Source organism: Macrotis lagotis, chromosome 1 (genome assembly GCF_037893015.1).
Source record: "Macrotis lagotis isolate mMagLag1 chromosome 1, bilby.v1.9.chrom.fasta, whole genome shotgun sequence".
NCBI classification, from domain to species: Eukaryota; Metazoa; Chordata; class Mammalia; order Peramelemorphia; family Peramelidae; genus Macrotis; species Macrotis lagotis.
The window spans coordinates 535,606,794-535,625,010 of NC_133658.1; the positions used below are offsets into that span (position 1 = coordinate 535,606,794).

The 18,217-nt window shown below is 34.6% G+C and overlaps 1 protein-coding gene across 3 annotated transcripts in view; it reads right to left on the reverse strand.

Moving 5' to 3' along the window:
- The window catches only part of POLA1 (DNA polymerase alpha 1, catalytic subunit), a 336,395-nt gene that overhangs the window by 208,686 nt on the left and 109,492 nt on the right, over nt 1-18,217 (reverse strand). For all 3 annotated transcript variants that reach the window (XM_074214225.1, XM_074214224.1, XM_074214226.1), the window contains 3 exons: nt 15,857-16,062; nt 13,932-14,064; nt 4,411-4,542 (listed from right to left, as the gene is read on the reverse strand). In XM_074214225.1, coding sequence (XP_074070326.1) covers nt 4,411-4,542; nt 13,932-14,064; nt 15,857-16,062 — 471 coding nt within the window. The remainder of the gene's footprint in view (nt 1-4,410; nt 4,543-13,931; nt 14,065-15,856; nt 16,063-18,217) is intronic.

Sequence of the window (18,217 nt, forward strand, 5' to 3'; positions counted from 1 at the left end):
AAATACTAAAACAGGAATCAGAGGTGAAAGTGGGAGAAGGGAAAGCAACTGAAGAATGTTTGCATTTAAAAAAAAAATACTAAACCAAGGGGCGGTTAGGTGGTGCAGTGGATAGACCATTGGCCATGAAGTCAGGAGTATCCGAGTTCAAATCCTGCCTCAGACACTTAATATTACCTAGCTGCATGGCCTTGGGCAAGCCACTTAATGCCATCTGCCTTGCAAAAACCTAAAAAAACTAAAAACTAAAAACTAAACCATAGAGATATGACTAAACATTTCATGTGACCCCAAAAGTATGAAGACAACAATTAATTGCTGATCTCCTGGTGTAAAATCTGGAGTCCAAGAATGTGTCATGTTCTATTTTTTTTCGGTGAATCCAGCATGTGTCATGTTCTATTTTTTGGGTGACACATGAAACCAACAAGACAGCACCCACTAGATTAAATAGTTCCATATGCCACTTCAAAGAAACAAAGTGAGAACACTGTATAATAACCATTAATCTTACCAGAAGTGCTTTCTTGGGATGATGATGATGAAAGGCATACACACAACCCTTTCATTAGCTTAACAGAATTACTGTAAATATTTAAACTGACGTATCATAATGCATTCTTTAAGGCTATGGGGCCTTAAAAAAGTAGTTACATACTTCACACCACATAAAGAGCATATGGGTAAGAAAGCAGGATAGGGTGATAAAACATTGCTGATAATCTAAACCAGGGACAATGGGCAGAGATAAAAAATAATATGGAACATTTGTAGAATGCAAGTGCTTTAAGAGCAAAATACCTGGTCACTAGAAAGACAGAATACAATGTTTCAAGTTCAAGCATATCTGGTACCATCCCAAGAAAATAATGGTTAACCCAAGAAAAGATGTATTCAGAAAGGACAACCCTTCTGAAATCTGCATCAAATTCTTCCTCTAGGAAAAGAAAAATTTATTAAATATAATTGGCTCACATAGGGCTTCTGTGATTTGCCATCTATGAAATGAAAAGTCATCACCACACTGGACCAACATCCAATAACTCACACTACCTCTTTCTCTGTCTGAAACATAACAGAATTTAATATTCAAACCACACAATTAAATTATGACTATTCACAGCACCCAGCTGTTCTGCAAAACTGATTATAATGTGAATCCTTCTATTCTTTTCTCTCTTGCAACAATCAACCCCTTCTCTGTGCTGAGGACAGCCAATTCCAAACGTAATTCTACACACCGCTGCTTCTTCAGGAGATTCGGACTAGCTTGTACCACTTCTTCCGACTACCTTGTACCACTTCTTCTAATTCTGCAATGGTTTAAATGAAAATGCATATTTAATCTGGACCTGAATAAAGAGACTGAAACACCTAACAAAAAAGCAAATATTTCAGAGTCAACAGATGATCCTCATTATAATGTACAGTACAGAAAAGGATCACTGCTATGGAATCACTCCAACTTTAGCAGTACAGAGGAGCTGACCATTACAGGCTTCTTTGACCCTTTGAAATACACCCTCAACCCTATTTCATGACTGAGTGTTTTATAACCAAATATAAAACATTCACTCAAGATTTCTTAAAATTATTTTTACTTATGTATAGATTCATATCTCTCTCTCTCTCTCTCTCTCTCTCTCTGCCCAAGGCCACACAGCTAAGTAACTGTTAAATGTCTGAGGCCGGATTTGAACTCAGGTACTCCTGACTCCAGGTCAAGTGATTATCCACTGCACCACCTAGCCGCCTCGAACATGATGTACATTTGAGGATGTGCATGAAGAAAGATCACACATATCTGATAACTGATTAAGACGCATATTTGGTCTTTCTTCATGCTTCTCAATGTGCATGTGTAATAATTTAAACACCAGGTGCAATAATTACAATGCCATTTCTAGAATAAACCAACTGGTTATATCTTTTATTTTATTTTAAAGTAAAATAGTAAATTTCCCTCCACTGCTACAAAGAATAAAAAAGGGCACACTTCCAGAAAACAAATGCAATAATTAAATGAAACTAATAAGTTTAAAACTCCTGACTCATGATTTTGAAAATTGCTGTATTCTAAAAATGAATCTGACACAAGGTGATACATAAGAGGTTATTCTATAAAAACCACATTTAGAGTAACAAAGAAATTTATTCAACCACTTTTAACACAAAAACTTTCAGGTCCTCCTGAATCCAGAGCTGGTGATCTACCTACTACATCATCTAGCTGCCCCCAAAACATATTTTCTAAGTACTTATGTGGCATCAAGTCTTGATTCAGAGACCAAAGATGAGCAAAATTTGAATTTTTTTAATAAAATAAGCTAATTCAGAATATAGCTAAGAATCAATTAAGTTAAACTGAATTTACTGAAGTATTAGAAATGCAAATACTATACAGCTATTTAAGAAAAGAGAAGAAATCTTTAAGCTGAAAATTCAAGTGCTAAAGAAAGGAAATTTGACTTTGATGAGCTTAGAAGTGATTTAAGTCAGTGTTGGAAAAAGAAAAATGTCAATGTACTTCACTCAAAACAATGTGATTTAGTTTCATTATTAGCCACGATTTTTATCATATGAACATAATTCTTCAAAGTCTGACGTTACTATCTGGCCTTGTCATTAATCATCTAATAGCTGTTGTATATATGTGAAGACATAAGTGAAAAAAAAAAATCCTATCCTATTTACCAAAATCTTTATTTGCATAATATGAAAATTGTTTTCTGAGATGAGACTTGTCAGTGAAAATATGCAAAGCACATTAAGGGCCTGAGCTAGTTAGACATTTATGGAAACATTTTCCTGCAGGAATTGGCTCAGTGTAACAGTTCTTAATCAAGAGTAACACTAGGAGGGATACAGAGTCAAGTGTTGATTCATGTCCATGTACTTAAGACATCTGTATGTACATTATCATCAACATGTAGGGAATATTAGTAGATTTTGTTTAAATTTTTTAAAAAGTTCTGAAACATTTGGAGTCCAGATTTTATCCATGATGTTAAAAATCAATCTTCTTATCAAATGATGCATTGTGTTGCAATCAATATTACCCAAAACCTGAAATCAATTTTTTATTCATGTTAACTATCAAATATGCCTGTCATTGTCGTTTTCCAAAAAAGTAAATAAAAGAAATGATACTGAATTTTGTTTTTGCCATCAAATTTTTCTCCTTTTTCAAGTTTTCTGCTTCTGCTTCTGAATAAAATTAATTACCTAGCCCTTAGATGATGTTTGTTTTTTAAAATAAGAGAAAAATTTTCCAGTCTATACGTTCCACAGAGCTGGAAACATTGATGCAATGAAAATGAGTCTGTTACCTTATTGGCAAAAAGTCAACAGAAAATGACAATTTTCTTAAACCTCTACTGTCCTCTTTCCTTCCCTTTTAAAAGGAAGAACCCTGATCCTTTTCAAAGAACCTACTTAAGAAATCAATCTTTCATATTAGGTGTGCAGGACAATATTAATATTAGGACCAGTCAATATCCACAGAGCTTTCCTTGCATATCAACACTTGTGCTGTTTTTATTTGGTTTTTTTGTTGTTGTTGTTGTTGTTTTAGTTTTTGCAAGGCAATAGGGTTAAGCGTCTTGCCCAAGGCCACACAGCTAGGTAATTATTAAGTGTCTGAGGCCAGATTTGAACTCAGGTACTGCTGACTCCAGGGTCAGTGCTCTATCCATTGCGCCACCTAGCCGCCACGCTTGTGCCATTTTTAAATCAAGCATCTGTCAACTTTTTTTCACTAACACAATGGACAATTATGTAAATGAGATGGGAAGAAAATACATTTATTTTAATGAACTGACATTAATCTAGCATAAAAATAATTTTCCTTACAGTGAACTTTGGGTTGTAATAGATGTTTTTCATATGGGATTGGGAAAGTGGAAAGATTAAGCATTTTGATAAAATCTACTATGGGCCAAGTACCAAGCTAAGCACTCTCTACAAATATCTCATTTGATCTCACAACAACCCTGAAAGGGAAGAACTTTAAATATCTCCAATTGACAGTTGAGGAAACTAAGGCAAAGAGAGTTTAAATGACTTGCCCTGGGTCACACAAGGGTCTGAGGTTGCATTTAAACTCAGCCTTTCATGATGCCAAGCCAAGTACGATGACCACTGCAGAATCAGCTGCCTCCAGAATTAGGCAGAAAAACCAGAAATCCTATTCAGAATATTTAATGAAGTTTAAATGAAACATTATAGTGGACAGGATTATTTATAAAATACTGGAAATTCAATTAACTAGACTACATCTGACTATCTTATTACAATTGAGTATATTAGTAAGATACTAGTATTAGTATGATAGCACTGCAGTCTGATGCTTCATCAACAGATTTTTTAAGTTTCATTTAGGGAAAGTCTCATTAAGTAAAATAATTTTACCTGACAGACAACATATGACACAGTATCTCCAGCTTTCACTTTTTTGCCTCCATGAGAGTTTATCCAGATGGCAACATGTACATGTGGTAGGCTTTTTTTGTCAGGGTAATCCTGAGGGTCTTTTGTCAATGCCTTAAAAAAAAAAGAGAGAGAAAGAAAGAAAGAAAGAAAGAAATATTTCCAATAATTTAAAAGAAATTTTCAGATATACAAACACACACAAATGCATATAGGAGGAAAAATGTCACCAAAATAATAATGTATTAATTAAATATGTATCACAAGTTACATAATTATCAGACCTTCATATCTTTTCTTTGATCTAATACCAAATCTAATAAAAACGAAATATATTCATTTCTAGGGTTTAATATAATTAGCAAATAATAAAAACAATCTAAGTAAATTAAGAATTAAAAAATCATATTACAAAGTTTTCAAATTGCCTAATAACTTTCTGCAGTTATCCCTTGCTAAAAATTAACAGAATCAATGCAATAATTAATCATTAATGATTACTAGCAACAAGCTGGGTTATTTGGATTAGGAGTCTCCCCATTTTCTATCCTTGTATCATTGCTTATGGCTATATATGTTCTGTGCCAAGAGAGAGCTCTTATTGACAAGGTTATATCACTGACTGCTCAACCTTAAGCAATCCCCAACACACCAGAGGAGGAGGAGGAATATGTGGAAATTATTAAGGCCCCACACCCTTGGAACTTGCCTAGCAAAAACAGCCCCTAGGGATTGAGCTTGGTCTTTCATTTGATACTCATGACCAGCCTTAAGACTAACACTCTCCAGCCACTATTTTTCCTTGCCTTCTTTTAGTCAAGGCCTCCTCGTGGAAGGAGTGATTTGAAGTAAGTTTTGACAAGAAATCAGGAATACCAGAAGATGGAGAGGAGGAAGGAGAGTATTATTGTAAGTATATTATATTATAGGTATATATGCCAGTAAAAAAGCACAGAATTAGGAGGCAGCAGTTTGGGCAAAAAGAATAGGAAGAAATAATATTCAAGATAAGCTATAATATTAGAAACAAGAAGACTTGGCAATAGATTGGATATGAAGGATGAGTGAGATGATGGGAATTGAGGATGGCTCCAAGGTGGTAAGCTTGGATGACTGAGAGCTTGATGAAACCAGTGAAAAGCAGAATCACACTATTATGGAAGAGGGGGAGTTTGGAGAGCGTAATGAGTTCTCTTTTTGAAGAGTTAAGTTTAAAATGTCAACAGGATAACCAGTTCAAGATATCTAACAGTGAATAGAGGAATAAAACTAGAGGTGAGAAAAAAGACTTACATAAAAAGATCTAAGAATCATCTCATGAAGATACTCTTTATACAACAAATGAAATAACACAGAAGAAGACAACCATGGTTAGATATTTAGGGCACTTTTATTGTCATCAAGTGTGACCTAGAAGATCAAGCAAAGGAGATAAGAGAACAACCAACAGACAAGAGATAGTGTCACAAAAACCTAGAGAACAAAGTATGAAGGAAAAGAGATTAATCAGTAGTGTCAAATGCTGTAGAGAGATCAAGGATTATACTTATAAAACATTGGAGGAGGGGCAGAGGTATTAATTAACTATATTTAGGCTGCATTCATTTTCTTTTAGAAAATTTTTTATTATATTTATTTTATTTTTGTACAAATTTTTTTATACATTACTAAAATATTCTTGTTTAAGAGTAAACATAATATCCCCTCCCCCCCAGAAAAATACAGATTCCCATGAACAATAAAATAGAGGAAAAATTAAAATAAAAAATAACAGGGGCACCTAGGTGGCACAGTGGACAGAGCACCGGCTCTGGAGTCAGGAACACATGAGCTCAAATCTGGCCCCAGACACCCAACAATCACCCAGTTGTGCGGCCCTGGGCAAGCCACCCAGCTCCATTCTGCCCCAACCCCCCTAAAATAATAATAATGATGATAATAATAATAATGATAATAATAATAATAATAAGTGCTTCAGTCTGTGTTCCAACACCGTGGGTGGATCATATTTTTCCACTGTTGCCATTGCTGATCACAAATCCCTCCATTCATACATCCCCACTACCAAACACTATATTGTCTCTCTCCTTTCACTCTGTCCCTCTTCTTAAATATGCTGTAGAGTAGCTGAGTGGTGCAGCAGACTGATCCCCAGCCCTGGGGGCAAGAGGCCCCGAGCCCACATACTACCCTTAAGGCCCAGCAACCACCCGGCCCTATGGTCCTGGACAGGTCATCCAATCCCAGCCCCTTGCAAGAAGTAAAAAAGAAAATATGTTATATCTGACCACTCTCCTTCTCCTTCATCACTCACATTCCCCCCATTCCCCCTGTCCCCCTTCTCTCCTTCTGTACATATCTATACTCGATTGAGTATATATGCTGTTTCCTCTCTGAGTCACCTCTGATGAGAGTGAAGGTTCCTTCATTCCCCCCTTCACCTTCCCCCCTTTCCATATTGTTGCAATAGCTCATTGTAATAAAAAAAAAAAACTGCCCCGCTGCCCTGAGCCATGGCTCCCAGGTGCCCTGGGGCTGCCTCCAGGAAGCTGAATTTCCTTCACTCTGGCAGACTGCCACTATGGAGTGGAGTCTTTCCGCTATTTACCAGGTTACCTTGGGCTGGAGAATAGCCTTACTGGATCCCTCTGTGGGTTCTGTCTCTCAAAAATTTACTTACAGTCCTTATTTTATAAGTTTTGAAATATTAAAGAGAGCACTTAAGAGAGGCTCTTCTGTTGACATCTTGGCTCTGCCCTGCATTCATTTTCATATGTATTTGTCTCCCATTAGAATGTAAAATGATACTTTTGTTCTTAGCAGAATACCTGGGACATAGCAGAGAATACTTATTGACTGGTTTTTTCCTCATACCTATTCTTGCTCATGTTCTCTGATATTTATCAATATCCCACCTCCTAACTGTAGATGGTCACAGGATTATAGTTTCAGAACCAGGAGAGTGTGGGGACCATCAAATAAAACCCTTTCTTAGATAAAAAAAATTGAGTCAGAGAGATTAAGTGATCAGTCAGAGTATATAACTATTAAGTGTCTGATGCAGGATTTGATCTTATCAGTGACTAGTTTAATTGTGCTCTCTAATCAGATGATACACAGCACCTATAACTTCAAAAGAGCATCATCACTTGCATATTAAAGATTTCAAACTGGAAACATCTTAAGCTAGAAAAGTCCAGAATTCTTTACCTTTCCTCAAAATCCTACCTTTTCCAAGTTTCCCTATTTCTTATAATCTTGGCATTATACTTAACTCTTCACTCTCTTCTCTCACATATTTATCACTTGTCAAATGCTGCTCTTACTCTTCAAATTCACCCAGATATAATATATATTCCTTTGGATTGGACTCTGTCATGATCAAGACCCCCCAGAAACCACTGCATCATCAGGAAATTCATCATTAGAATACATTAGCCTTAGTACTCATATCAGAGTCCTTACTACATTATATGCCTGATTTGGAGAGAGCAACAAGAACTCCTCTCAAAGTCTCTACTTACAAAATGTCCCCAAGATGAGCTATCTCTTCCCTACTTGGACACATTCCTTTGGATTGGTCTCCAACATGATTATACCTAAACTTTTCCTTGTCCCCACTCTACTTTTCTTACCAATCAGATAGTGAACTCTCTGAAGGCAGAGACTGTTTTTCTTCTTGTATTCAGATCCCAAACACTTACCACAGTATTTGTCACATAACATGTAATTTATAAATGTTTTATGATTGAAAGACCACTTCCTACTGCTGCAGCATCTCTTGCATCCAACCCCTTTTCTTTTTGCTCTCCAGCTGCCAGTTTCCTTCCAGTGTTCCTTATCTCTCCCCTAGATGACTCCAACAAGCCTCATAGCTCTTCTATTGCTCAAGTGTCTCTGGTCCTGTGCATCCTCTACACTGATGCTAGTATGAATCCGAAAGTACTGATATGACTGTGTTCCTCTGTTCAGTAAATACCCATAGCTCTCTTTTGCCCCTATGTTAAATACAAACTCCTGTTTAGTTTTCAAAGTCCTTCACAACCTGGCCCCAATCCTTCTGAGCAGTCATGGGACATCACTTCCCTGGAATGCGACAATCACAAATACCCAGCCTTCTCTTTTCCTCATATATATCTTTCTTATCAGAATGTTTTTATACTAACTAGGACCCACACATGATATACCATCCCTTCTCGACCTTGCCTCAGAGAATCCTCATCCAAAAAGATTTAGCTTCAGGACTCTCCCCCCTTCAAACTACCTTTGATTACTTCAAACTGAAAAGTCTCTGCAAAAACAAAATTAATACACCTAGGATAAAAAGGAAAGTGGTCAAATAAGAAAAAAATATCTTGGAATCCAATGTCTCTTTATATAATAAAGGATTAATACACAATATAAACTAAATGTAGATATATGCATATATACAAAACACTCATACCACACAAACACACACACACATACAAACATATGTGTGTGTGTGTGTATATATATGTATATATATATATGTATATATATATGTATATATGACTAGAGATCATTCTCAATAAGCAGGTTAAAGAATATAAATAATTCACAAAGGAACTACAATGTATTCATAACCACATTAAAAAATGCTCTAAAGCTAAAGAGAAACAAATCAAAACAACCCTGAAAGTTTTAACTTCTACCCTAAAAATTGGCAAAAATGACCAAAAATGGCTATTATAAATATTGGATAGGTGGTGGAGTGACACATACATTGATGATGAAGCAGTGAAAAGCAAAAAAAAAAAATAATAATAATAATTAAAATATCCATGCCTTTGAACTAGAAACTCAATTATAGGAATTTAACACTAGCAAATCATCATAAGAATGTTTCAAAATATTTATAGTAGCATTTTTTTAAGGTGGCAATTGAAGCTGAACTTTTCCTTGTCCCTCATCTCATCATACTGAGAATAGCTACTAAACTGTTAATGTACATAGTAACTACAACTATGAAAATTGAATGAACTACATACCAAAAATAAAAAATAAATATTATTAAATTATAAAGGTTCCAAAGGAATCAAATGAAGAAATGTGAGGGGACAACTTCCAAACCCATTGTTTCATGGAGAAAAACCATAGATGTTACACTTAGCATATATTTTCAGAATTTTTCAATGTATTAATCAATTATGGTGAAGTTTTGTCCTCTGTAAATAAAAGAAAATGTCAATAACTTTTTAAAATTAGATTACCTCTCCCTCTCCTACTTCTATCCACTTTAAGAAATCTTCTATTGGCAGAATTCAATTTTCATTCTTCTCCCTTTCCCTTTCAACCTCCCTTTCAACCCTCTGAGCACTTTAAAGACAGGGAAGAAGCTGACAGCTATATATAACACTCGATACATACATACATACACACACACACACACACACACACACACACACACACAAACACACACAGAAAACACAAAATACAAAACTCTCTCCTTTCTAATTTTGACAGTCTTTTCCTGGGTCTACCTGTACCAAATTTTTAAGTTACTCAAAACTATCTCAAAAATTACAAGGTTAGATTAAATATAGAGGAAAGATCTTTTCTCTTCTTTTTTTTTTGTTTTCACAAGGCAATGGGGTTAAGTGACTTGCCCAAGGTCACATAGCTAGTTAATTATTAAGTGTCTGAGACAGGATCTGAAATTAGGTCCTCCTAATTCCAGTGCCGGTGCTCTTTCCACTGTGCCACCTAACTGCCCCAAAATCTTTTCTGTACCTCAAATATTGATTTATTTCCATTATTTATGTGTGCGTGTATACACACACACACACACACACACACACCTTAGATTCGTTTAGCCTTTGATATTCTTTACTTTCTTGCATCTCTCAGATAATATGGACTGTCTCGTGTATGTATGTTTTAAGGAAAATCTACTTCCCTACTCCACAGCCAAGGCCTTGCCTCTTTCGTCACTTGAAAATAAAATATTTAATTGTTTTATTAAAGTACTAAAAATTTTATTCTCTCATGTTGATAATCTGGTTCATCACTGGATTCTTATATTCCTTTACAGAATATCCAGGTATTTTTGGCTCAGTTTTGTCAACTATATTTACAGATTGTATCAAATGATCTTGTGGGTGTTTTTTGGTGGGGGGGGTCAAACTTAAATTTTGATTTGATTTGATCCTGTAGTTTTCTGAATATTCCTGCTTTGGAGTGTGAAAGGTTTATCATTTGATTCCTGAAATTTTGTCTTGTTGAAATTGTGAAATCTTATTACAAAGTTTCTTGGTGAATTAAGCACAGATTTTCATTCTGTTGGTATTCTATGAATTCACTTTAGCTGTGACGTGCCATTTACTTCTAATATTTCTGAGAAATTTTTCTGTATGGCTATTGGAAGTCTGGTGTTATTATTTACATGATAACCTTATAGAAGAACTAGTCTCTTGGATTGTCTCTTCATACCAAATTCAGTATTCTTGTCTAATGGAGTTTATTTTAACATTTTATTCAATTTATATTCCTTTTACCTCAGCAGTTTTGTGTTCTAATTATGATCTCTTTCAGTGAACCTACTGTTCAGAATAGTCCCAATACTCTGTTCTAAATTCTTTAATCTTGTTAAATTTGTCAATCTCTTTCTCAAGTTATAATTCTTATCACATAAAAACATTTTCACTGAATTCTATGACTTTCTGAAACATTCTAGGATTCAAAATTACTTGAATGTCATATCAGAGGGCTGTGGAAAAACACACTTTAACACTCTCAGTACCCTATCTATTCTCTGAGAAAACCAGTATTGGACGAAATCTGACCCACAAGGGTCCAGTGGAACAATGATGCATAAAAATAAGAAGATACTGTAATTGATTCATTTCAAGTCCTACTCATTTGGGATTCCGCTCACTCTCGCGTTCTCATTCTCATTCATTTTCTCTGTCTCTCTCTCTCTAACTAACTTTAATCAGACTTTTATCTTACTCCAGTAGGGAGTCAAAAAGGAATTAAAGGGAAAGAAGTACTCAAGGACAATGTTGAAAGTAAACACTAATAGTGTTTTGTTTTTATTTTTTTTAGAATAATATATATTTTTACCTACATTTATAATTAGCATCACACTTCTAGAACCCTTCATCCTTGATGAACGTCTTCACCAGGGCTCCATGACTTTGTGAAAGTTAAGAGGCATTTTTTTTCATTTATTTGGCATGAAGAGAGTTGAGATTTTGCATATTATACCTTCTATTATCTTCCCCAATATATCATTTTGTTATAGATCATATATTCTTACTGAAATGGTGAGCTATTCTTCAAATTGCATTGGTAGTCTTAAGAATTTTAAATCTTTATGAATTTTAGTGGAGTAGGAATTATTTTTAATTAATTATATTACACTGCTCAAACCTTCAATATCTTCACAATCCTTACACCAAATAGAAATCAAAATTTCCTCATCTTGATATTCAAATACTATTATCTGAATTCAAACAAACTTTTTATCTGTTTCTCTTATTAATGACACTCTATAAACAAACTAGATTCTATCGCTACTTCTACCTAACTCTGTCTAATCAATAAAAAAGTCCTGATTGCTTAAGTTAAAGTTTTTCCCTGTACCAATGATATCACCATAAATCATACTTCAAGGCAGAAATCTGATGTGCCCACCTCCAGAAAGCTTCCTTTACTAATGCTGCATACACCATCCCCTAGTCAGAAATGATGTCTTATGGTTTCTCATTCTATAACTGTTGTTAGGCACTAGTTATATTCTAATTTCAATTACAATTATCTGTCTACTTGTCTTACCTTGCTCCTGTGCTTATATGAAAATCAAATTTTACATTTATACATCTTCTAGTACCTACATCAAAGTATCTTTCACATAGAACATTCTTTAAAGAATTAATCAATGAATGTTGATGTTAAAGGTATAAGATGACATTACCTCAAGGTGAAGAAAAAAGAAATAAAGAGATATGAGTTGCTTTGAAAAAATCTCATATCTTTATGTATAAGGGAACTTTATAAGAAAGACATAATTGCCCATTTTTCCTGTATCCTAAAGTTTGGAAAGAGTATGTTCATATTTCAAAACTATGTGAATAAAAAAAATTACTTTCAAACTTCAGAAAGAGTGCTTGGTTCTAACTAAGTATGTAACCTTGAATAAATGTCTTTAACTTCTTCTATTTCAGTTTTCACATCAATAATATGAAGGAAGTATCATGCAATGGATATGTAATCAAGCAGAATTCAAAATATTTGCCATGTAATAATCACATGAAAGACTGCACCAAATCACAAATAAGAGAAATAAATGAAAAAAACAATTTTCTTGCTTTAGCTCATATCGAACAAACTGATATGAAAAAAATCAGTAGTATAACAGTTAAAGAGAGAGACACACACTAATACTTTGTTGGAAAAGCTATGAATTAGTTCAACTGTGCCAGAATTCAATAAGGTAAATAAGTATGAATAACCTTTGAGTTAAAGATTCTGCTACTAGGTATATATTGCAAAGAGGGAATATAGGTTTGGTTTTTTTTTAAAGTAAAAAGAGCTAGGGGTGGCTAGGTGGTGCAATGGATACAGCACCGGCCCTGGAGTCAGGAGTACCTGAGTTCAAATCTGGCCTCAAACACTTAATAATTACCTAGCTTTGTAGCCTTGGGCAAGCCACTTAACCCCATTTGCCTTGCAAAAACCTAAAAAAAAATAATAAATATAATAAAATAAAAGGTGTTACATTCAATTTTAATCAATGCATAGTATGGAAACAATGTAAAGACTAACAGACTGCGGGGTGTGGGGTGGGGTGTGCCCAAGATTAAAAGAAAAATAGTAAAATTCAAAATAAAATCTTTCACAAAAAATAAAACAAAAGCTGCTATATACACATAAATATTTACAGTAGTACCTTCTGTAGTAAAAAAGAGGTGTTCATCAATTATAGAATAAAACTTATAATATTTATGCATATATACATATGTAAATGTGGATTCTCTGACCTTTTTTGGATGTGGGAACTGATATTACTATTTAATTCAAAGAGCTGTCTGATAAATCACTTATTATTGGTCTTTAATTTTTTCTTTTTTAAATTTTGGGGCAAGTGCAAATAAAAATACTAAAGAGGAAGAAAAACAATATCAAACATTTAAATGGAGTGTTAAAGTTTACAAAGGCCTTTGTATAGAGCATCCTAACCTATGAGAGTTATTACTATTACTTCCTTCATTTGAAGAAAAGAAATTCAGATCAAGATAGCTTCCAATAATTTGTCCTTTTCCTTTCTATCCTCATGTACATGGATGTGACAGTAACAAAGAGAAGAGCTACAAGAAAAGACTATCTCAATACCTGGTGTAATCAATCAATTAAAGAAAGTTTAACAATTTTTAATCACTTCCTAGAGTTTATATTCATTATAAAGTTTTAGAGTTGACTGAAATATTCTGCTGTAAGGAAAAACAGTATTAGATGGACAACATAATAAAAGCTTTAGTTACCTTGTTAATTTCAAATTGGCTTATTGGGATACTACCATTAATCACATTTTCTCCAATTTCTATTAGCCGTTTCTGAATACTGTCCACAATTGTGTCCCTATTCTGGTCAGAAAGGATCTGTCCAATGACAAAGCTGCAAAAGAAATAGGTAAATAGGAAAAATAAAAAATTTCATTAAAATAATGCCTAGAAACAAGATAAAATTCTGTTAGCTCATAATATCAACCCCAAAATTAAATAAGGTAGTAGACAGGTTCATGTCAACAAAGATATGGTCAATTCCTTTACTTGCTGCTAAAGCCTTTAAGGGGGCACTATCAAAGTTGGCAGTAACTATGAAATCTGGCCTTGGCATCTGGGGGATGCTGTAAAAGTTGAAATCAATGTCCCTAAGAAAACCTATTAAATTTCACACATAACAGAACTAGGATGTGTACAAAGAGGGCTCCAATATAAAATGTATGCAAAGCCACAAAAACCCTAAGTAAAGTCACACCACACTTACGTTAAAGATGGCATTGTTGCCTTTGTCTATAATACACATCTATGTTTAATGTAGATCAATGAGATGACTATTATCTGAAGTAGTAGAAATGAGAAATCCTTAAAGAATAAAATAAATAGTTCTCAAACTACTTCTCTCCGATATTCCTCATGCTATACTATAACAACCTTAAAGTACATTCCCTGGGGGGGTTGGGGGGTGGGAAAGACTGGGAAGAGCAATAAAGAAGCCAAGAAAAATGCAGAGCCAGAGTTTGACAGCTGCATTACAATTTGTCAGAAAAAGAACTCTGACAAAAAAACATTTGTATAGCTTTAATTAGTAATACATTTCTAACTCAGAGAAATTTACTTCTATTATGATGCATCTTTTCTTGGAAAACACAAAGCTGAAGAAAATAGTTTAATCGACAGTCTATACAAAGTCTTCCATCTTTCAGTACATTTAGGAGCTATAATAAATTATTGCAAAGCACACTGCATAAAAAGTCAATAGTAACCTACAACTCAGATGACCAGTTCTATGCTCTTAAGAACAGTCTCTCTATTTAACATCAACTGTCCCAATCACTGAGAGTTGAATGCAATAGACTGAAAAAAGGAAGAGAATATTAACATTCCCCAAAATATTTTAACATAATTAATAATTATTTACTCAAAATTCTGACACTTCTACATTTGAAAGCAAGTAGTACCTGAAGCACCTCTGAAGAAAGCACTCCATACCAGGATGATTTTCTATGTGTGTGTGTGTGTGTGTATATATATATACACCTAGTTCTTTTAATTGTCCAAATTTCAAGTGTCAGTCTATGAGGGCCTGTGCTATCTAAGCAGTCAAAACTTGAGGGGATTGACATAACTTCAGCATAAAGTTTACAAATAAATCTTGGGATTAAAGGACAAACTAAATAAAAATCATCTTTCAGATACAGGATAAAAGAGTGACACCCAAAGAATACTGTACAACTTCAACAAAGGTAGAAACCTCCTTAAATGAATGGTTTAAGTTAACCTCAAAACTCTTCAGGCTACAAAAGAAATACTCCTTTAAGCTTACCTCCAATTAGGCTAGAAACCACACACATGGTTTTTCCTGAAATTAAGTTATCTAGTTCAAGGATATAAAACTCCCCAAATTTATCAACAAAAAATTGACAGATACGATTTACACTGAATGTCTTGTTACTGGATAAATTTAATTCTAAGTATTAATCCACTTTTTAAAATTAGCTTATTAACCTAAGACTTGTGAATGTACAAATATGTAACCAGTTAAAAATAGAAACAAATAAGAAGCTGCCCTCACATGAGACAAAATTGTAGGTATCCTTCACAAATATCAGTAGTCTCCATCAGTATAGCTTGAGATGCTTCACTGTCTAAAATGACAAAAACAAAACTGAAAAAAATGATCATACTTTCCAGTTTCCTTGGCAAGATCACACCAATCTCTTCGCACTATATCTAATCCTTTCAGCTCTTGTTTGGTGACATATTTTCCTTCGGAAGTTGGCTCCACCACCAAAGCAGCATATTTCTTTTTCTTTAGAAGAAGCAAAGACTTGAAAACTCCATCAATATCAATCTCAAGCATCTTGTACAACTTATTCACCTCACTTTTAACCTGTGAAGATATCCATCATTGATGTCTTTAAGATCAAAAGATGTGTGTGTGTGTGTGTGTGTGTGTGTGTGTGTATTTTCCAGAGAATTAATTCAGATTTTCACTATCACCCCATAGTGCTATTGTTTTACGCCCTTGGGAAACCTTCCTAGGACTGTTTCCTCTGTTGTAAAGGGATCAAGTTGATAATCAAGTAATAAAGCTACCCTAAGTTAGAAAGCTATGATTCCATAGTGCTTCTACTCCTTCAGAAAAGAATTGTTTTATGAAGAAATTGCCAATTTTTAGAGAAAGTTGCGATATGCATTCCTAAGTTGTAAAGACTTATTCCAGATACATAGCTCTCATCAGAAAGCCAGTCTCACTAAATAGACAGAGGCTCACAAACAGAGGAGTTATCAGGTGACTTTTTTTAGCTTTCACTCATGAAACATAGAGATTCCATATTCTGTGGAAAGAATACCTATATCAATTAAATTATAAATACCTTAATGTAACAAAAATGAGATATAAAGGGAATTTTTTTAAAATTTAGTTTCTAGAGTAGGCTCCTGCTCTGGGTATAATAGGGGGGAAAAGGTCAGCATGATCTTGGAAAACTCAGCCAATAAACATTAATCATTTACTACGCAGTTGCACAAGCACATCATAGGACCAGCAGAGCCATCAACAAGAACTATATAAAATGATCAATATGTATTCAGTTGGGGACTGTTAGATGGCACAGTGTATAGAATGCTGGGCCAGGAGTCAGAAAGACTAGATTTCAAATCTGCCTTCAGACATGCACCAGGGCAAGACCCTGGGCAAGTCACTTAACACTGTTTTCCTCAGTTTTCTCATCTGTAAAATGAGCTGAAAAAGGAAATGGGAAACTACTCCAGAATCTTTGCCAAGAAAACCCCAAATGATATGATGAAGAGTTGAATAAAACTGAATATATTTAGTTATGGGTAAAACTGTAAAATAAGTAAAACTGTCTTTGGCACCCTTACAGGAGGTCTTTGCATCCAAAAGAGCATACAATATCAAAAATCTTCAAAACCTAAAGCAATGTGAAATGGGGCTGATAATTTTGTGCAGGTGAAGTCTGTATAAACTAAATAAAAATAATTTTTCTTTCTGAAAAAACTAAGTATAAGTCCATGTATCACCTATCTGTTCACTGTATGCATGAATCTGATATCCCCAATAGTAGCCCTAGTTAGAGAAAGTTAAAAAGACTAACTTACAGTGCATTCACTGGTTTCTATATGAAAGGGTGATGACTTTCAGTAAGACCTATCTAACAGCTCCTTTACTGGATGGCAACTTGGAAAGATCTCTCCAAAAAGATACTATTTGTGAGGGCACGTGTGTGTGTGTGTCTATATTAATGCACATCTAACACAAAAGTCTGCAGTCTGTGCACATGCACACACAGACTCAATTCAAGACAAATTAACTTGTTTTAAAGTACCTAAGTCAAAACACTGTCAGAGGAAGTGAGGAAGTGAGGGTATAAAGATTGGGGGGGGGGGAGAAATATAGTAAGTGGGGGTTCAAATTCTGTCCATACACATGATCTATGTGATACTAAGTCCATCACTTAACTCTTCTGGATTGAGTATTTTCATCTGCAAAATGAGGAAGTAGAACTAGATGTATTCTAGGTTTCTTCTAGCTTTAGAATTATAGTCCTATGAACTTATGACCTTAAAAATTCACAGCAAAAAAAATTCACTGCTAGACTAATGCGTTAATTGACTTCTGAAGCTCACAGACCATTATCCTCCGGAGGGAGGGGTGGGGCACACAGGAGGGTTATTAATCCTAGAATGGAATAATCTTTACATTTCCTTAGCTAGTTGGACTGCAGTAGCATGAACCAGGGGGAGTGAATGATAGAGGAAAAAGGTAAACTATAAATAAGTACAAGCAAATGGAAAATGATCTTTACTCATTTTCTTTTTATTTATTTGTTTGCTTGTTTGTTTGTTTGTTTGTTTATTTGGGTTTGGGGGGGCAATGGGGGTTAAGTGGTTTGCCCAAGGCCACATGGCTAGGTAATTATTAAGTGTCTGAGGCCGGATTTGAACCCAGGTACTCCTGACTCCAGGGCAGGATACTTTTGCCTTCTTACCTTCTCAACTCCAAGTTACCCTGTCCTGTGGTG